Genomic DNA, 21,535 nt, shown 5'->3' on the forward strand with positions numbered 1-21,535 from the left:
GCCGTTTCCCCGCTGTGCCTCATCATCGTTTCCGGCGGATTGCTCGCGACTCTGTCCGTCGACACTCCGATTTTCATTTATCTTAAAAATCAGTCCAAATCCGGATCTGGTTTTATATTGAGCCGGCGACCGGAGAAGCAACGACGGCCGAAAATCGAGCAGTGGACGGTTGGCTGGCCTCGGGGCTTGTCTCCACTGGCTCTTGTGTCCGCACGGATCCTCTCTTTGTTGCCGAACAAGGAAATTCTATAGCTTCGAAAGTTCGCGTAACGGCCAAGGCTCCTCGCTCCAATGAGCAATGTTGCCCGTCCTCGTCTATCGGAAACCTAACGGTTTTCGGTCCTCATCAGCTTCTGTACAGTGTTTCGGAAACATCGCACAGAGTGGACACCTGAGGAGCTCGCTGCAGGGAGCTCCGACATCAGTGAGTTCGGTAGTTCTGTTTTCCTCCCGATTCGGACTTGTGATTCGTCCACATCCAACGATCGTGCGTGGGTTTATGAACCATCATCGACTGTTTAAGGACGCTGCTACCGGTGTAAACCAATACGAGCAGGCTTCTCATGACGTGAAACCGTGGGCGCCGGCATCTGTCATCTCGCTAAACAAACTTGCTTTACTCGTGTTCCGCATAGGATTCAATCGTTTCTGCCAGTGACTGAAGCTTCGATGTGTCTCACCGAATATTTTGTATCCCCTTCCAGAACCAATACCCAGCCGACCTCCAGCGAAACCTCCCCGACTCCGACACACCCAATCGGTCGTGACACTGACCACTAAGCATGAAGATAAACCGAAGGTGAGCTTAAGCACTGATGAATTCCCACTCTGACCGACATTGGACGGAATTTCGGGCTTTGACGGAGCTATCTGATGGGCCGGCAATCTCTCCCGACGGCGAGGGCGAGACCCCTTCAAGGTTGCGAATTCGGAGATTCCACCTGCTGCTATGGGTCTCTGAACAGAACCCCATTACTTCTAGTCGGGAAATAATCGACGGCATTGTACGAAGACGGGGTCCCCATTCAATCCTTGACACATCACCAGCGGCAGGGATTCAAAGCTCAGCTTGTTCGTGAACAGTCTCGACTACAGAGCTCACACTAATCCCCGCGAGCCCTGTCTGCTGGAGAAAATGAGTCCTGAGATACCATCCCGCTCGCTCGCTTGTGTTTTATGCGATACAGCATGTTGACGACTGACTGGGACGCGCTGAATTTGGAGAAAAAAACTCGGACGCCCGAGTCCTACGAGCAAATTAGCGTTCGCGATGAGTAGCTTTTTGTCGCCAGAAGAACCGGAGGAGAGGCGAGACAGCTAACACGGCGCGGACGACTAAATGCTAAAAACGACGAGCAGTCTTTAAGGAGTTCCACCATCCGCTGCTCGCAGCGACATATTTTTCGAGGAATTCCATTCGGCTCAGGATTTGAACGAATGATATATCCTCTCTTTTTCACAGACGGTGGATCTGAGTCGCTTGAAGTTCTCCCCACTAAAATTAGCCTCTTCCATGGACGGAGTTGAGATCAAAACTTTGGCTCATTTCGGGAGACCGATTGCTCCTCCACCGCAATGTGATCATCTACCGCCGAGTCCGAAGCCTGGTTTGCCGGAGAGATCCTACGCGGGACGCAAGCGCAGGAACCGACCAGGTAAGTCAGACTAATCGTTAATTTTCTGCGTACATAACCCAGAAGGCGCGACCCGCTCCGCAGAGCTGGGTTCCTATGGTACGGAATGGCCCATGCGTCAGAGATCTTCCGGGACACAAGTTCAATAATGAGAATTACGCTAGAATTCCCGATCTGATGAACTGGAACTCCGGAGCTCTCGCACCGAGAATCATTCAATCTCGGAGGTGCAGGAGGGACTGGCTTTTTGGCTCGACGGTCTCGTAAAATTCCGTCAGGGATCTCACTGTGAAGCCATCGAGCAAACATTTCATTGTCCTCAATGGACATTGATCGCTGAATACACACGCCGCCGCGCGCAGAAGGTTGTTCAGTGAGACCAAACACAAACCCACCTGCTGAACACCTGCATTCCCGATCCGAACTTTCTCTCATCCTCCTCCCTCACGTTCGCTCAGTGAGGAAGATTCTCGATCTGTCGAAGAGTCCGACATGAGCTCGAGGACGATATTTTTCAAATCGCGTGTGAAGGGACATGATTCTCTTAGCGTTGCACTTCGACACGAAGATAGGCGATCCTATCTACAGCAATTTGCAGTTCCTGAACTTCAAAGGTTTGTTCCCGATTAGAGTTTTTGCAATGTGCTGGAGCCCGTCGGAACTGATCAGCTGTTCTCCGAGGGGATTCAGCCAGTGTGCACCATCAACCTCTTCCGTCATTTTGGATCATGCGGTGATACAGTTCGAGGAACGAACAACCAGAATCTGCTCGAGAAAAGCGATCGATCTGCTGCAATCACACCTGGTCATGAGTTCAGAGGAGCGTCCTTGTGGTGTGTGGTAAGCAACAAACCTCACCGACAAATGGTACAGAACCTTCGCCCTTACCGTCGACCGAAAGGCCTCTTCTCGGTTCGTGGGCGGAGGCCTCAACTGATCTTCTCACCTCTGATCACTGATGTAAGACGATTTTGAAAAATAGATGTTAAAGTCGTTCGGGGATCATTGCTGGGTCGAGGTGCTGATTCGCGGATTCTGGAATGTTTCTGCAAAGAATCCGTTGAGGATAATCCGGATAGCCTATTCCGACGACGGATCTCTGAGCCAAGCGACTGTGATTAGAACCTCGCCCTGACTTCTCTAATCGATTATCTCTGATTGCACATTAACGGAACCTTCGTGATAGAGACGTCTCTTGCGTGATTTTCATAGAAAAGGTGATTGCGTTGTAAGTCGATCGGAGAACGCCGCAACTCTTCAGTGAACGAGGAGGCGTAACTCTGACGATATCGGTCCGGTGACTGATACGTTTCCATCGACAACGTTCAGGGAAAAATACGGTGACTGAAAACGAAGACGGCATGAATTGGATGGAGGTATCATTTCGTCTGGTTCATCGGCTGCTGCAACTACCTATTGAGAGCTGCTGCTCCTGGGTAGTTTTCAGACTAGCTCGCGCGCAGCTCTCCCCACGATTTCCATCTTTCCCTCACGTTACTTCATCACCACCGAATTACCGAACGACAGAGCGTTCACCGCAGACGAGCTCATTACTCAATTCCGCTGAACTGGGCCGAATCTGGACCTTCATGTGACACAGATCGGACACGGACCCGCTCATTTAAGAGCGATGGTGACTCTCATCGCGGATTCCTGTCAGGACAGCGACGAATTCTGTAAATGCTTAATCGAACCGGTTCCGAAGCTCTTGATCTCAGGTACGACAGCGAATTTTGTGCGCAGCAGAAGCGAAAAAGGCATGCCTGAAATTCGTTTACTGTATGTGCCGCGCCGTCGAGCCCCAAGGCGCCGGCGATCATCCACCGTTAGCGTGCGCCGTTATGCTCGTTTTTGCTACAAGAGCCGATACAGCTTCTGCCGTAGCCGCTCGGTGGCGATTCTGGTGCCGCCGAGCGCGGTTGGGAGGAGAAGACGACGACGGCGAACGGCGCACAGACCGACGCACAGAAAGAAAAGAGTCATGGATGCACCCGGGTCGGCATCTATTGCTCCTTGGCCGTCTGAATTTTCGGCCGACCGACCGGCCAGCCGCTTGTTCGCCCGCCCGCCCGGCTTCTGGTTCGGCTGCTCGGTTGGTTGTTTGGTTGGTCCATCCGTCGGTCGGTCGCTTGCTTGCCTGCCTGCCGGGTTGTCTGGTTCGCTCTTTCGTTCGCTGGCTGGTTTCTCGCGACTGCCTGGCGAAGGGCAAGGGAACGAACGGAGGACCTCTCGTCTCGCGCGGCGCTGCTTCGGATCGCCAGCTTCGAATGCTCCCGGCGAGCAGCCGATTAAGAGTCTCTATCGAAGAAATCGTCTGAAAAACACGGTTTCACGTGATTTCAGAGAACTTTTGCTCAGTTTTGGTTCGCCGCGACGTCAAGGATCTCCGTGAGCTTGTCCGTCGATCGTTTAGTTGAAATTACGAAGTGTGCAGTTCAGTGACTCGAAGTTCCAAGCAGCTTGACGTTCAGTCATCTGACAGCCAGAACCTCGAACGGTGCAGGACTATTCGTGCCTTGGAGTTTTCCGGTATAGCGTTCGCTCTACGGTTTACCTCCGGAGTACCTCTCGGTGGACTAGATACGAAGGTTCCCCGGAATCTTCTGCAATCTGGAAGAACCGTAGGCTTGCCACACCGATCGAATACGGGTCTCCCGTCCCAGGTGGGATCGCTCTCCGAATAAGTGAAACGCGGCGCCCGATGAATGTTTCGCTTCCTGGCCGGAGAGTTGAAGCACATAAAACGCAGCTCAAACAAGAAATAGCTGACGTTCACCGTTCCTTGTGTTCTGTGGCTGTTGTGGTTCCGTCATGGACTCCGTCCCAGCACCGTCCGACCGGTAGCTCACCGGCGTCGCCATGAGTTAGATCAGGATGATTCGATAGTTCGAAGGATACCAAGCCCGTGACAGCCATGGCGACCAAAGTCTTCATTTTGGAGAAATATTTCACCGAGCTTCAGAAGTACTGGGACACCGAGAAGCGATTGCATGGTAAAGTTGACCGAATTCTATTTGACTATTTCTCTCATTTCTACCCTTTTCAATCGAACGAAAAAGTCGGAAAATCCGAGTTTCCAACACCCCAGAGCCTGCCTTCTGTATGAACCGACTGAGACAAGGGCTCTGACATACATAAATATGTATACGACAGGAATTGATTTCGAAACCAGTCGGGGAGAGCCAACACAATCGGACTGAATCCAGAATAGAGTTTCGGCCAGGCTTGCTAGCAGACTGACTGAGCTCACGGGGTTGTCCGCCCCCGACAGCTTATTGTGTACTACGGCCATCTGGCTGCGCTCTCGAACCTTGGTTTTTCTGGTTGTTGGGTTCACTTGGTTCAGATAATCGGCGCTTGAGCGGCTCTATCCCCAAAGTGTCTGAGACCTTTCTTTTCTTGGCCCCAAAATCCTGACTGGAGCAAGACTTCCGGAGGCCGCCGACGTGTATTCTCACCGGCAGTGTAGAGCCTGATTCTGCTTCTCTGCTCGAAGCTTGGGCGGTCGTTTCTTTAGCGAAGTCCATCTCTCACTCTCGGCGTGCTGCAACTCCGCAGCGAGATGTGTGAATTGTTGAATGTGTGAGAAATATACGGCGAATCCGCGATGTAGAAGACATTGATTCATCGAGGATTTGGCGACTCATCGTAGCGCACTTAATTTTACGGGCGCCCCCACCTCGTGCAGGTGACGTAGCGAGTTGACTCGCTAGCGTAGAGATGACTGATTCTCGTCCTCGTAACACGGCGACCTCAACATTATGTATTATGATTGACGCAGTCGTGGAATGGATCGATGAATTCCCCCATGTATCCCCAATGGGGAAAGGACATCGCGCCCCAAGATAAAGAATTCGAGGGGAAACATGACACGCCCGCTGGAACCTCCGCCGGAGCCCCCTTTAAGATGGCGGATGGGGTCCACCCGTAAAACTCGAAGTCCATGTATTCCAGCGCGAGACTCGATGCAGAGTTTTCCGTACAGGTAGACTTGGCTTTCGTTGCCTCCATCTCCACCTGGGCCAAGAAGCCGGATGACGGGTCGTTCGATCGGCCGACCAGCAGAACGAGAAGCGAACGAGTCGCGTCTTCCGACCATCGTCGTCGTCGTTTGAAGGCAGACTTCTTCGGCGGCCCCTCGCTAGCTTCGAACGCTGTTTGTCATTTATCCATTGCTCGTCCCTCCTTCGTCCCGAGCTGCGTGGTCGCTCGCCTGTCGGTTTGTCCATCAAGCGTCAGTCTGTCGGTCCATCCATCTTTCTGTTTTTCGACTTCGACGGGAGACCTGGATACTCTGACTGGCTAAGAGACGCCACCATCGCAAGGATCAGCATTCTGCTTGGTGCAAATCGAAGCTCGTTGGCAGCTGCGATCTACTCATTCAATGCTGTTGATTTTGTGTGTAGAGGAAGGTGCGGCGAGTTCAACACGGATTAGACTGATGCGTAGCACCCACTATCTCAGCGCTCAGGATCAGATCCCTATTAATCAGCGAGTTGATACAATGTCTTGGGCTTTATCTCGACTCTGGTCGACCGTATTGGAAAAGATCCGTCGTTCTACGGCGCTCCCGCGGAACGCATCTCGCATACAGGAATTCCAGATAGCAATCGGAAATTACTCCGTGGAATTGGGATCGAGAATCGTAGGGCGATCGTGGTCGGAGGTTTTGTGTCACGAGCGCCAGAAGCGATATGACAGTCATTGGAAATCAGATCAGGGGCTGCGAAAGATCCTCAGTCAGAGTTTTCCTTCGGGCGAAAGATCGATAACCAATCGGTATAGATTCATGGATATAAGCCACGGAATCGGAATAATTTTCATCCTTATTTAAACCTTCTAGTCAGGAGGGGGCTATGATCCAGATTGATGCGGGTCATGAGCGATGCCGATAGACGAAAGCGACTATCGTCGGGCAAGGACTTCACCCCAACGGGCGAACATCGGTTCGAAATTTCTCGAAGGTCTAACCGAGAGAGCAGATATTATATTAAGTATCACAGTCGCCAATACTTCAGCCCTCACTTGTTCAAACGCCACTGATCAAAGGCGCCAGATATTCGTTATGAGTTAGCGGTACCGGCTGAAGACTGAGCTCAGTGAATGATTCGTGGAAAGTTTCCTTCTGACTTCTCGCATTTACAGTGACCAAGATCCAATCTTTAATCCGACCCCCCAACACGGGGTTCTACCGAAGAATGTTATCTCTGGCGGATCTCGGAGGCATTTCACAAGAGTCGAGAGCCGGTCAACGGGGAGAGAATCCTCAACGCGTGAAAGGAATTACCGGTCAACTTGAGGATCGGGAGATATCTTTCCGGCAACGAGGGGAATAAGGTCCCTCTTGGACTCGAGAATGAGAATCGGTATCTCGCAACATCCTTTTGGAGCCAACATGATTCAACGCGAACTTCGTCGAGATTCTGGAGGCTCAGAACCCGTCGGAGAAAACAAACCAACCGGCCTCTCTCGCCCGCCCGATTCCCCAACGTCGGATGCCTCGTAGGAACCCGCTGAGTCTTGCGCGTAGCTCTTCCAGGCTCTCAGATTGGCATTCCGAGAAGTCGAACATTCCGTGAATGGAGACCACGAGAGCAGAATGAGCGGGAAAGTCCTTACTCTCGGGACATTCCTGAGATTCCTGAGATCATCACCGGAAGGTCAGGTTCCCACGGACAGACTCCCAGTCAGTGACATAGTGAGCAGCTGCTCCGTCTTGAGGTCGTCTCGTTGATGTCGGGCAAGTGTTCTCGCTCAGGGGTTGGACGAGTGGAGATCCTTCGGATCCGTTTATTGGAATCATTGCACCGCCAAACATCGCGAAGCTCGAAAGCCACTTCTCGATATTCGGAAACTGAGTCGCTCGATGTCCCTGTCACGATGAAAATTGTCCCGACCCCCGCGGGCGACGCAAGCACGGATCTGATATTGACCGAGGGAGCCCATTTCAGGAGCGGGTAATTTCGATTCCGTTGATAGCTGCTGGTCAGACCGTCAGGGAAGCCGAACCAAGCATCATCGGAGCGACGCTCATTTCCCGATCGATGGAGCATCCGGTTTTACGCGCCCGAGAACTAAATTAGGCTCCATGTCGAAGCCATTTATACCAGAGGAGAAAAACGACGCAGCTATTACCGCAGACACGGCGGTTTCCCTGCTGATGATTCCTGTCCCTCCATGGCCTTCAACGTTTTCCCACCCCTCCCGATACGATGCAGGTCTGGGTCTTGCAGGACGTCCCGCCCCGGCCATGCGAGACACTTGTCGCCGCCAGATGCACCTTGCACTGCGCGCACTTGAAAAAATTCGCATTCCTCCAGGGCCAGATGGTTCCTGAACGACAGGTATATCTGCCTTAGCGGCCTGACAGCGGATAGTGGCGACTGGTTCCTGCCCAGCTGATTCGCGCTTCATTGAAAAACCGGCTAACGGATTGAGTATATCGCATCTGTTCCGAAATTCGATTCATCGGGACCTCCGATTGCCCGGTCGATTGTCTCAGCCGGTTTCTATATGACGTCAGGGAGGGGAATCTCCGATTCCTTTTCCACTGACATTCAGGTTGAGAATGCGGAATCGAGCCCTGCGGCGAGTCTCTCGACGACGGCGAGCTCCATCATGGAACTCCTACGAGATGTATGTCTCAGACCGATAATAGGACCAGTCGTAAATTTCTCCGACCGCGCGGGAAGATCTTGAGTCGACACTACTTCCTCGACGATCGATAGAAATAGCGAACATTCAGCCCAGAAGCCGAATTCCTCACCATTGTAGTTCTAATGTGACATCGAAGCGCCATATGCCCCCGGCGAACTCCGGTTCTGATATTCGCCCCGGGAGTGCGTTCTTCAAGGAGAGGTTGAGACTTTAACTGACCTCTATTCCTTTTGGCGGCCACTATGAGCTGGATCTGGCAGAATAATATCATGGAATGATCGTGAATTGTGACGAGGCTCCCGCAAGATCAATACGAGTATCCAAATCAAGCGATAGCCGCTGCTCGATCGCCAGAGCCATCGTCGGATATACTGGATAATGACGTCGGGAAGATCCGTCGTTTCCCTCGATCGCGGCGCGTTTCAAGGTGAAATACCTCACATCATTAGGTATCAAAGTTTATGACTCGGCTCCCAAACATGCGAGTCTGTGCGAGATGGGCCCCTCAGAACGGGCCAGCAACCTGTTCTCCGGATCAACCTGTGCGAGACTGCACGGTCCTCACCCGGAGAGAATATCAGAACCCCGGGGCTGGTGTTTTGTCCTCTGGCCACATGCTCTCGGCCACATGGTCGACAACGACGATTCGAGTCGATGTCATTTCGAAGAGCGCACCCAACTAGAGAACACCTACACCGTCGGAGTGGCTTCTTGGCCTTAGACCTAGTGATTCCGGCAGGAAATCACCGAACTGGGTTTACGTGTGAAGTTCTCAGAGTCTCCTCCAGACTTCAGTGATGGGCAACGGATCTAGTCAAGAGGTTCGGATCAGTGAGCCAGTCAAATACTCATCGATTCGTGTGAACAAAGTCATCCACAAGTCCACGCCAGGGAACTTCAAGCGTCAGCTGAGTAGAAGGTCCTTGAAACGTCGGACTTTGCGTCAGAGACCTCTTTCGACGTCCTCGATACCTCAGAAAGCCGACACTCCACCACTGAAGAAGATCCACAACATCAGCGGATACTACGAAAGTGGATGCCGAACGCTTCCCAGGGAAGTTCACGGTGTCAAGACCTCGCTCGGCACGAAAAGTGTTTCGTTCTCGAATTTGACGCAAGTCGTGAGATCACCAACGCTGTACTCGGAGTCGACGGCGTATTCGAGTTTCGTACCTCCGTTCGAGAAGAGTTTCGTTCGTTACAAGTCTCCGAACCCTGGTACGTTGGAGCGACGTTACAAAACTCGGAACAAAGAACGTTTCGATCTGATCGAGAAATCCCGGAGCCATGAGCGATTATGTGACGTCGACAAGAGCCCGAGTTATGAACGGGTCGATCAAACAGAACTTCTTCAAGGTAGGTTCCGAACACCGGAGGCTTCAGACAAGCATCGGGAATCGAGAGATACACGAATACTCATTCAGCCGATGAGCGCTTACAAGCACGAAAGCCGCAGACGCGGCCCGCAAGCAGACCTGGGCTTCCGATAGGTTTTCCGAGCGATATTGAGAGGAAACAAGTCGAGCCAGACACAATTGAGATGCCGAGATGGGAGAAACTGTTTGCTTATGATCAAATCAAACGTCACCGTGGCATGGTCGGTGGCTGTTTGTTCTCGTCGCGCAGCCATCCTGCAAACAATGATTAGTGCCCGCTCGGCAGAATACATGTACGTGTGATCCCCGATCTTCGCGAGCCGGCTCTCAGATACCGTGAGACACAAGAAAGAGGCACGAAACCGCCCTGGCTGGGTCTGTTCGAGAGTTTCTGAATGCCCTCGGATCCCCGATTATTTATCTGTCGTTCTCGGGAAGCCCATGCCGGGATCCATATCTCCAATGCGTTGTCGTCGAGTGAATCGAAATCGGCGACATCGAAACGATGTCCCATCTGATCTCTGAGAGTGGGGTTCACACGTTTTCTGTTCAGGTGAAGCTCTGCCCATCTTGAGCCTTCTTTGGGCCCAGCCGAACTGCTCACCGAGACCGCGCGATTTCCTTCTGGACTGCAGTCTCTGAGATCCTACTACCGTACTGACTCTCTGCTGTCGCCGGTGCTCGCTCCACCGTCCAATAGATAGTTCAACTGTTAGGCGTTGGCGATTCTGTGCTTGCTACTTGTACACACAACTAGTCTTTCGGTCGCTCAAAGAGCTGTCCCGTCAGCTACTCGATGTGTTCCAACTGTGCGTAGCGTACTTCGGTTTCTTCTGTAGAAAGAGCTCGAACGCTTTGTGGGTAGCTGACGTTTGGTCGGTCGCGAGTCGTCGCCGACAGCTCGCTCGCTCGCTCCGACTCGTTGCTGCTCGATCTGTGAAGAGAGAAGTAGTAGAAGCTACAGAAGCGGCAGCGTATAGCCAGCAGAAGAACAGTCGTCGTCGTTGTCGTCGACGACGAAGACGCCGAAGAGCGACTGGCAGGAGCAGGAGGAACCGATAGAGAGAAAGAGAGGATCAAGAGACCCAGGTGCTGGCTCTGACCGACCGACGGACCGACGGACAGACAGACAGACGGACCGCCGAGCGAGGGAACGAGCGCGCGGTTGGATGGTGGTAGCTGTACATAGTCGTCGCTCTCCCGTTCTCTCATCGGTTTGGTTGGTGGCTGGGCTTCTTGTTGTTGGAACCTCCTCGCCTGGTTGCCCCAAGAAGTATCGGCGGCAGCGTCGGCGGCTATAGCATCCAACCCACAACCCAAGCTCGTCGAATTCGAAGCAGGAGAGGAACAACAACGATACAACTGAGTGCTGCTGCTGCTAAAACTACTTGTTAGTCCACCTTGCCCGATGGCTGGCAGCTAGCACACCTACCTGTTGCTATTCTGCTTTTCCATCGAAAGCAGGCGCTTGCGACGGATCAGTCCAGCGTAATTCCGTCCTATCGGACTGTTACATCCTCTTCGGCACTCGTTGCTCGTTATTGCACTCGATGTGCTGCGGACCTTTCCGTCGATGTCGTGTTGACTGTGTCGTTTGTTGTTGTGCTCGTTACCGTTTTCGTGTGTGTTGAAAGTCCTCAGTGCACTCGACATGCTGTGATTATGTTTTCATCGAATGACTCGCTCATCCACCTGTACGAGAATGTCACCCCACAGCCCCAAGCTCGTGACGAGCAGGACAGCTTCAACGATGAGCTCAACGAGATCTACTTCTCGCGTTATCAGCGTCAATATCCTCAGCAAGCCGAGGAGAACAAAAAGGACGAGAACTACTACGATATCGAAGGGGGTTCTTCCTTGTTTCTGGGGTACTCGTTTTCACAAATATGTGAGTACAGCAATCGATGCCACGCGGACCTCGGAACAGGTTCCGGGGAAAAGTCTCATTGCGTTGTCTGATTCCGATGCGCGGAGCGATCCCGTAGAGGACGATCCCGACCGGGAGAGATCACGTCGTCGGAGTTTGTCGAGCTCAATCCAGATCCGATGCGAAAGCGTCGAGCCGATTGAGAATTACCCTCGGAGTTGCGCGGAGGAAATACGTACCAGCGCAGTCTGTCCCCGAGACTAACTTCTTCGGTGAATTTGCTCTCATGAGGACAGAAGGAAGGAAGGAATATCGTCCTTGTACCTGTAGCATACTTGGTCTGCTGCGGAGGGAATCTGAACGTGAGCGAGCGGCTTACTGTCTGATTGACTGGCGAATAGCGGCACTCTGTTGCCGCTATTCGATTAGCGCTTCGATGGCTGCGGCGTTACGGCTCGTGGTCCTTCTGCCGTCGCTGCTTTGGAGAGAATAATTCATTAATCGAAGATGACCGACCTGCGTGAGCCTTTCCGAAAACCTCTAATGGATCCGGATCTTGAGCCGTGAAAAGTGGCGATTATCAGGAGTGAGAGCGTTCACAATAAAACGTGTAGAGGACTCATTTGCGACGCGACGGTTTGTGTTTCCTTGCTCGTGGGCTCGGCTCGCTCGCTCTTCAATGTATTCTCTCCAAGTGAGGCTTGGCGGAGAAGCACCGGATCCCGCTACGGAATAACGGTGCTGCCGTGGGACAAACGGTGGTGTTGTCGCTGAACTGCGACGACGGACGGACGCCTGCCGGCCGGTCCGCCCGCCCGTCTGCCTCCCTGCGGAGGAGAGCATCCAACCGCATGGGAATTGTCGCTCCTCGCCCGACTTATCAGAAGAAATTCCGAAAGCAGTTCTCGGGCAGAAAACGAAAGTAGGCCGTCGAGATAGAAATTTGAGTCAAGCGTCATCTGCGCTCGACCGAAGCCGCGCCACTCTCAACACCTCGGTCAGGTGCAGGTGATGCAGACGATGACCGCGTATTGTTTGGCTCTGAGCGCGGCTTTTGGGTCTCGTCAAGGAGCGCACACACACACACAGGTTGTTTTTCTGAAGATGATGACGACCACGTAGATGATGGCGGCGGAGGCAACGGCGACGACGCACGGCCTGGAAATCGGGCGTCGTCACGCGTTGTGGCCCCCGTAGGTATTTAACAGATGCGGTCTTCTGTTCGCGTCTCTTCGATGTCGCCTTCGATCGTCGTAGACCTGCTGCCCTGTCGATTCGTCCGTCCGTCTCCTTCTCCGTCCGCCCGTCCATCGGTGCTCCGCTCTCAATGCTCGTTGAGCGAGAAATCGAAGGAATGATCGATTAATGGATAAATAGATAAGCTGATTGATACGTCGACGGAGAGCTGAATGACTCTCATATCCGCGTCCATTTTAACGAAGTCTTATCGTGGAGGGACATGCTCGCTGCTGCGCCCTGCATACACTTCCGATTCGGTTCTGATGTGGCGCAAGGGAAAGCGCGCCACCGTATGAATTTCATCGCCGCTCGGCTTGACATATGTGCGCCATCTGCTCTTTGTAATGTGGCGCGTGGAATCGTTCAGTGCTCTTTTGTCGTTCGCTGATTGTTCCTGTCCGCTCACGTCAGAGCAGGCCACCTGTCGTTGGGGACTTTTCTTTTAAACTTCAAACGGAATCGGCGAAGCTTGTCTGCTGCCCTCATCAATCCTCGGACGGAACCCCGTTCACGGCATCGGACTGTGCTCTCTGTGCGCTTCGGCTGATTATTATCGCGGCAAAATTAAAAATTTGCAAGGAATCTTTCATCAGCCAGTGGACTAAGAGGGGGTACTCTCGGCGGGGCTCCGGAACGCGACAGATAGCTCCGAGCAAAGTCTGGAGGGTCATGCTGGCGAAATAGAATACGTCAGGACAATGTGGTCGAGTGTTCGCCGACCCACCACGTCAAAGCTGAGGACCCCAGACTGAGCTGTTAGGCTCTCTATCTCCTTCTCTTCCTTCGCATTTTGGTTCATCTGACGGCTGAGGTACCAACCACCTTCAGTAGGCAAGCTTGATCGCTGGCAGGCGAACGACGAAACGAGCGAACGCAGGAACGGGCGAGCCGGCGAGCGAGCGACTTAATGGGCGGAAGCGGACACACGTGCAGGGATGGCGTGCTACCTATCTACTCTTAGCTTCTCTTCGTCTTGATCATCTCCTTTTTCGCTTGAAACAGTTGGGTCTTCGGTTGGTGGTGTCTTGAAGTATACGCGTCCGCGCGCTCGTTCGCTCGCTCGTTTGTTCGTCCGCCCGTCGTTGGGCTCGTGCGCTGAGGACCGGATCATTCGCTAGTAGCTGGTCCTCGCGTTAACACCGTGGTCATGTACATAGTCCACGAATGTCTCCAGACCACTTCTGTGTTTGTGCAGAAAACGTGAATATTGCTCCCTGGTGTGTGTCTGTGAGGCCGATATCGATCACGGGGAAGGAGACTTTCTTCTTGAACGTGCTCATGGTGTTCGTTGGACTGTTCAGTTACGCGGACTCTCCGTCGTCATCGACGGTTTCTTCTCCGTCTCGGCGTAGTGTCCGTTGTCTTCCAACTTCTGACCTTGAGACAGAGGGAAAGAAAACTGCCACGGACCCGCTGGCCGTCAGTTCGAGCGGCTACAGTTCACTTGAAGACGGCCTCTGCGCTGATATGTGCTCTCTGGACCTTCTGAATGTTCCCCAGACTCCAGTGAAGGGATATTTGGTGAAGTCGCGCACTTCACACGCCTCAGTGAGGAAGCTGCAACTTCAACGTATGTGAGACGGCTCGGAATCCTGGGCCAAAGACCGATTCTTTTCGAATCGTGTCATCGACTGAAATTGTTTTCGTTTTTGTTTTTATTTGTGGTTGTGCTCGTGAGTTTCGGAAGGGTTGCTAGACGGCGCTCGATTAGATTTGACCCGACTAGCTACGTCGTCGGGTCTCCCAACGCGGCGGTTGCAGTTCTTCTTTCCGAGAACAGACCTGTGCCCCTTCAAGCAGAAGAAGATCTTCGACGATTCGCCTCTTCCTTCGCGGGTCTCGAAATGTCGATCGTCAGCCCTTTTGACGGACGTTATACGCTTCTTCTTATCTAGACGTCATCGAACCAGCATCGAACAGCGATGATCTCCAGTGGATAAGGGTGTATTCTCAGAAGCTAATCGCCGACAACATGGCGACTTAGCCTTACTTTGTAATGTTGTAAATTTCTACGTTCTGGAAGGATTCTCAGCTGCCGCGGCGCTGTGGTCCTCGAAGACGAACTCCCGGGAAACTTTTGGCATCCGTATCCTCCTGGTACATTCAGACGAGAAGACTCATGCCGAGAGCGGGACCGCCATCGGCCCAGAAGTCGCACTACAGCGAAATACTCTCTCACCAGTATTCTTATTGTCGCACTAAATACACACGAACTCTACCTCGATGGTCTTTCCGTGGATCCTTCGGCCTGTGGAGCGCGTCCCACGCTGATCGCTTTCGCGATCGCGACTCCAGGCGATCGTCCACGAGCAGGATGGTCCAGACCATTTGAAGTCTCCGACGTTCCCGAGGATCTGTTCTCTCGGCTAATCAGGCGTCTCCTGACATTGCAGATGCATCGTCCCAGAATGAAGCTGTCCATTTGCAACAAAGACTCAAATCACTCTCGTCGGAATTGGTTACGTTGCGCAAGCGGCTCTCGGTGGCTCAGCCGGTCGACTCGTTCTCGGTCCCCCCGCCGCCTCCGCCGCCCCCATTGGATACAAAGCCGGCAACCAGCACATATGAAAATATCGGTGAGTTTGGGTTTCAATATTCGTCCGCCTCGAGGAAGATATTATCTTGACGAACTCCGGAAACATTGATTCACGTAGACTCATTTGTCGTAGACCCACACGGAGCTCAATCAGACGGGCAGGCGATTCATTTCTCGTTATTCATTTCAAGGTGACATAAAACCCATGGCACCGTCGATCCGCGTGGATGGGACGAACGAGTTCGCACAAAGTCCGCCGCGGACACTGGTGGAGGTGAACGATCTCATCGACACGAATGGACCCCTAACGGAAGATTCGGTTCTGAGAACGCTGCACGCAAGATTTTTCCAAAAGCAGTACTTTGTGAGTGCCTATCCGAATGGAAACTCCCTGGAAATGATACGTCCGTCTAGCTCTCCCATAGCAATTACTTGTTCCCTGGATAAAAAATTCTTCCTCTCCCAGACGAACATAGGACCGGTGCTGCTGGCGGCGAACCCCTACAACGAGCCGCGGAGTGACCTCACGCTAACTTCGATAGCGAGCGTCAATAACCCGGAATTAATGAAAGTTGTCAGAGAAGCAGCCATTCAGCAAGCTGAAAGCGGTTTGTCACAAACCATAATTCTGAGGTCAGTTCCGCGCCCCTGCAACTTATAACGATCGATCGATCCCATTTGATCTCACTCTCGTTTCACACCGGGCGTAGCTTGTCTGCGCGACTAAAGACTGAACGATAAATTCTCTCTATTCCCTTGCAGTGGAGAGAGTGGCAGCGGAAAAACCTATGCATCCATGGTTCTCCTCAGACAATTATTCGACATCGCCGGTGGGGGTCCTGGAACGGATTGTTTTAAGCACCTCGCAGCCGCCTTCACGGTCCTCAGGTCGTTTGGTACAGCCAAAACACTGTCCAATAGCCAATCTAGTCGAATCGTGAGTAGGATCCTCAGGGTATTTTTCCCTCAGAGCGACCCTTTCTTCCTAAGTCGAGGGGATCCCTCCCAATCGCTGCATATCATCCCACCGAGCGATAAGGAACAGTCGCAGATTGTTGATTTGTATTATTTTCTCCTGTAGGGTTATTTCATCGAAGTCCAGGCTACGGGCGGTGTTTTGTATCACCCGAAAATTCATTGTTTGCTTCTGGATCAGAGCCGTGTCGTGAGACAGCCGAAAAACGAGAAAAATTATCACATCTTCTACCAGATGCTCGCGGGGCTTTCATATGAGGAGAAGGGTACGTCGCGAGTATTCCTATCGCGGAGGTATCGCCTCAAACGAGTTCCTTCTCGGAAGTCTCCCGAGGACGCACATCTGATTTTCTTTTCTTTTTTTCGCTCTTTACAGAACAACTTGGCTTAGAAGATTGCTCAGTCGAGTCTTTCAACTACCTCAACCAGGCCGATACCCAGTGCGACACTCAGCTGGACGCTGAACGCTTTCGAAACTGGAAATCTGGCGTGGCCGTCCTAGGGATCCCATATCTTGACATAATGAAGACGTTGGCTGCCATCCTATTGCTCGGAAACATCAATTTCGTCGATAAGGACGGTGCTGTCGACATCGAGAGCGGTCGAGAAATCAAAAAGGTTGCCGGTCTACTGAAAATCACACCCACCGCCTTGTACTCGGCACTCACGAGGAGAATCCGCTACGTCCACCGACATCCGATGTCGACGGTGTGCACCTCGGCGGAAGCGAGTGCGAGTCGCGATGCTCTGGCCAAGGCTCTATATTACCGGACCGTGGCTACCGTGGTCCGGTGCGCCAACAGCCTAAAAGGAATGAATTCCATGTCGGGAACTCTCAGCTCCGACAGCAACGAGTCCGTACACAACCAAGTCGAAGTGAACAGTCAGCATGCGTCCACCGCCGGATCGAACAGCACCAAAAAGCACAAATCCATGACGGTGTTGAATTCGGCCGTGAAACACGCCACAGACGGCTTCATTGGTATACTCGATATGTTCGGATTCGAAAACGCTCTGGAGAACCGCTTGGAACAACTCTGCATCAATTTATGTGCCGAAACCATGCAGCATTTCTACAACAGCCACGTATTCAAGAGCCAATTGGACGCGTGCAAAAACGAAGGCGTCAACTGTGATCTCCAAATCGAGTACTCCGATTCCGTGCCTTGTCTCAACCTAATCTCCGGCCTGGTATGTTTCACGAAGGCTTTGCGCGATGTTGACCTCGATGGAATTCTTACCCGTTCGTTTTTCCCGATGGGGAAAAAAAATCGACCGAGAAGATATCATAGATATCCGCTGAGATTCATCTCATTTTTTCCCTTGCAGCGCACCGGGCTGTTCATAATGTGCGACGCTGAATGTGCCAACGGAGGAACCCCCGAAACTTTCGTTGAAAATATCTCGAATCAACACCGCAGCAATCCCTCTTTCCTGCGGCCCGCTGGAGCTGACGCTTCGACGTTCGCTATAAAGCACTACGCAGGGAACGTTACGTACAACGCGTCCTCTTTCCTCGAATGCAACAGTGACGTCATCCCCGGCGACGTCCTCTGTTTGTTCAAGAAGAACTCCGACTACCCGGATTTCGTGACGAGTTTGTTCAAGACCGAGTTGGACGCCCTGTACGCGAACGGAGGCAATCGGAAATGCACGAATTTCCGGATCTCGCCTCTCGTCAGTTACGATTGCAATAGTGACGATCCGATCCCAACTCTCACTCAGGACTTCCACATCCGAATGGGAGAACTGGTGCAGAAATTGGTGAAGGCAAAGCCGCAATTCATCCAGTGCATCAAGACGAACAAGGAGGAGCAACCGAGCAACTTCGATCGACATTGTGTCATGAAACAGCTGAGAGACCTTCAAGTTCTAGAAACAGTCAACCTTATGGCGAGCGGTTATGCCCACAGAATAAAATTCTCCGCCTTCAATAGACGGTATAGGTTGCTCGCGCCGTTCAAGTCGCTCGAGCGGACCGAGCTCAAAGCCGTTCTGGACTGCCAGCTCATTCTGGAGTACTTCACCGAAGCTCTCAAGAAGGTCAAGCTCTCGAACGCAGCCGTTAATTGGTCGCTCGGAGATAATCACATTTTCCTAAGTGAAAACGCACGCCAACAGCTCGAGCGTTTCCGAGAACAACGGCGCCAAACCGCGGCCCGCCTAATCCAAGGCGCATTCCGGGAGTTTTGCCGTAAGAAGAGACGAGGTCTCTTCAGGAAGCCACTACCGAGAATTCGAACTGAAGCCCCGAAGTCGGTGGTCAACGGAAGCTCCGTTGTCAACAACTCCATGACCCTGAACAGCTGGTCTGGTTCGCTCAAGAGGAACAGCAATTTGAGGAATGGAGCGGCAAGCCAAGCGTCTCGCTACCTGAACCCTTCGCAGGCGACCACGACCGCGGTTTCGCGGACTCTCAATCAGTCGACTCATAGCGTCAACTTGAACATGTCCGCTCAGAGTTGTTTTACGCAGCCACCGACGCAGCAACATCCGATTGCTTCGGCCAGGACCGCGACATTGACCAAAACCGGGACTCTGACCAAACTGCAGGGCCGGCCGAGACCGCAGCCGATTTCCGGGACCCCACCCCCGGAAAACGAACGCTGCGATCAGAGACTGATCCAACAGACTTGCGCGCTTTTCGGTCTCGATCTCGAACAACCTCCACCGGTACCGCCGAGCAGACGTTACACCGTGACGGGCAACGCGAAATTAGGTTACCCACAGGCGCGGGTCATGAAGATGAATTTCGGTGACGGTTCGAACGCCAAACTACTCAAAGGCGATACGGTCATGGTCATAGCATCGTCTCAGAAGCGTGGCCACTTGGTCGTGGAATTTCGCGGTCAGACCTGTCATGTGCCCTACCAGTTCCTAGAGTTGAAACCTGAAATTCTCTCGCCTCCGCCTGTGAACAGTCTCATCAACACCACGTTGATTTCCAACTAGCAATCGAGTATGTCCTACTCTCAAATGTTATCTATGATGGAATAATGTACAATTTGTGAATATCGATGAGCATGGAGCATTCCTTTCCAATCAAATGAAGACTCTCCACGTGTCGCCACTGTCAATTGCTCGCGCAAAGCATGTTCAGACTGTATATATTTAATAAAGAGCATTAATGCAATTAAACTCACACTCGACAGCTTTTCGATTGCTTTCCAGTCTTTCGATCGTATTCTCAAATCTTCTAGCGAGTCTATTGTGTTTGGTCCGGATCGGCTTCCGGAAGAGCCTGAGTCGAGATTTGGGGAAACGAGGTCTCATGCTAAGCTCAGGTCAATAATCCCTGTCGGCTGAGATTCGGACTCGCTCGACGTGAGACTTGGCTCGAGCTCAGACGCGAACATCAGAAATTATATGGAACTTTGCACAGGATCCGGAGTCCCGACCATTCGGCCCCTGAAAGCACGGGGCTCGGGCAGGTGCTTTTGCGGTTCGCGACTTCAATTGCTGGCGGAGCAAACCATCGCTCACCTCGCTGTGACCCTTGACGGCTCTACTCTTCGATAAGTATCCCAATAATTCCTCCTGAGCACCGTGGAATCCTTTTTTCCCTGCGCCAAGCGAATCTGATCGCAAAACTGCGAATCGTTGCATCTCAGCACAGGTGCGTCGCGTCGAGACCGAGCGGCGGGACTTTTCATCGGTCCGGAGTTGTTCACACGTCGAAACCAGCGGGACGAGGATGAGAGGCAATGAAAACAGAATTCGAGAAAAGAAACTATTCTTCGTTCATCTCCATCAACACCTGGTTGGCTTTTGACTCCTCTGAGTCCTTCGGCCGGCTGCGGTTTCGCTCACGCATGATGAAGCTGTTGCTCGACTTGAATTCTGCATTTCGATCAAAATTAAGCTCATGCTGAGGCATTGTCCCCTCGAGCCGGGATTTAGTTATTTTCTTTCCGTCACCTTAGTTCTTTTCCCTTCAAGTTTTCTGACCACCTCGGTGGGAAACTGATTATTAACCTTTCGGTGAAGGCGAAGTCAAAAAGGGGTCGGCATGTTGTCGCTTCCGATATTTCGTCTCGGTGACCGGGGACCGGTGAGACTTCTGTGAACTGGTAGGTAAGTAGATGCCGCAGTACATGGTATTGAAAGTTCACGCGTTCCATCATGCGGCAGGCAGCCAAGGATGCACGCGAGCTCCCTCCACACCGGATACCTGTCCGGTACTTTGTCTTTCTGCTGTCCGTTCTGGACGATCTTGATGTCTCTTCTGGTGTTCGCAATTCCTGGCGTTCCCATCCAATGACCTGTGCTCTTGTGTGGACTGAGCATCGGGCACAATTGTTTGCTCCCATAGGAACGGAATGTTCGCCGGACAAGCTCCCGCGGAGGCCGAGGACCTTCGCGAGGAAGTGACTAGCGAACTTGAGGCGACAAATAATAATGGCGTCGAAAACTACGCTGAGCGAACGTCCTCTCGTCCTCTTCCTCTCTTTGACGCAGTGGCGCCGATCAAGTAATCAGTCGTGAGAACCGAAAGCTGCCGTTCGGAAGACGTTTTCCGAAACAGCGAGGCTCCGTTGCGAGACAGTTATGTTGTTGTCAAATGTTCGAATCCCACACCCCGCGAGTCGTCTGGTCGAGGCCGGAACCGTCCTTGTCGGATGACGGTGAGGATTCGAACGGGGAGAACACTAACGATCGTCAAGTTCGGCGGTGCCGAATAGATAAAAATTCAGATTTTGGAATCCTCAGCGTAATCCAAGCAGCTACTTACGGAGCGAGCGAACGTTGTTATTCCCAGACACAGACCGTTGCGCAGCCGCGCGACGCTTTTGCTTTCCTCATTCCGACGTTCTTCATCTACCGGTAGGTCTCTCACGTAACATGGACCTTGTCGAGAAAAGTTTTTTTCCTTTTTCGCCTGTTGTCATACTCAAACGACTAAACAATCAAATGATTACTAGCACGACCGCCACGAGATATCTTTGTCACCTTTGCGCCCCTCACGAGAAAGCCTGGGGCAACATCCCCCACGCGAGCTCGACGCGACTTCCCGGACCTTTGACCTGCGACTGACTGAGTGTTACGATGCCGAGGATTGGATGACGACAATTGATTTTTTCGTTCCTACCCAAGCTTAGTCAATCGGAAAGGTCGCTTTCGGTTTCTTTGTCTAATGATGCATAGACCGATGCGTCGACCGACCGATCGATCGACTTCCCGCGCACCCATCTTCCTCAGTTTCCGTCTTGCCATGTTTCCGAGGGTGAAGAACTGGCTGATCCGATTCGAA

The 21,535-nt window shown here is 52.4% G+C and overlaps 1 protein-coding gene across 1 annotated transcript; it reads left to right on the forward strand.

Annotated features, from left to right (window-relative positions):
* Window positions 1–4,548: 4,548 nt before the first annotated feature.
* Window positions 4,549–19,375, forward strand: dachs (unconventional myosin-IXb-like dachs). Its single transcript, XM_003738973.2, has 9 exons — window positions 4,549–4,627; window positions 15,167–15,349; window positions 15,501–15,673; window positions 15,776–15,942; window positions 16,072–16,246; window positions 16,391–16,550; window positions 16,661–17,475; window positions 17,614–18,543; window positions 18,772–19,375. Exons 1-9 carry the CDS (start codon window positions 4,549–4,551, stop codon window positions 19,234–19,236), a joined length of 3,147 nt encoding a protein of 1,048 aa, XP_003739021.1. The 3' UTR covers window positions 19,237–19,375.
* Window positions 19,376–21,535: the final 2,160 nt, after the last annotated feature.

Source organism: Galendromus occidentalis, unplaced genomic scaffold, assembly GCF_000255335.2.
Source record: "Galendromus occidentalis unplaced genomic scaffold, Mocc_1.1 scf7180000076381, whole genome shotgun sequence".
NCBI classification, from domain to species: domain Eukaryota; kingdom Metazoa; phylum Arthropoda; class Arachnida; order Mesostigmata; family Phytoseiidae; genus Galendromus; species Galendromus occidentalis.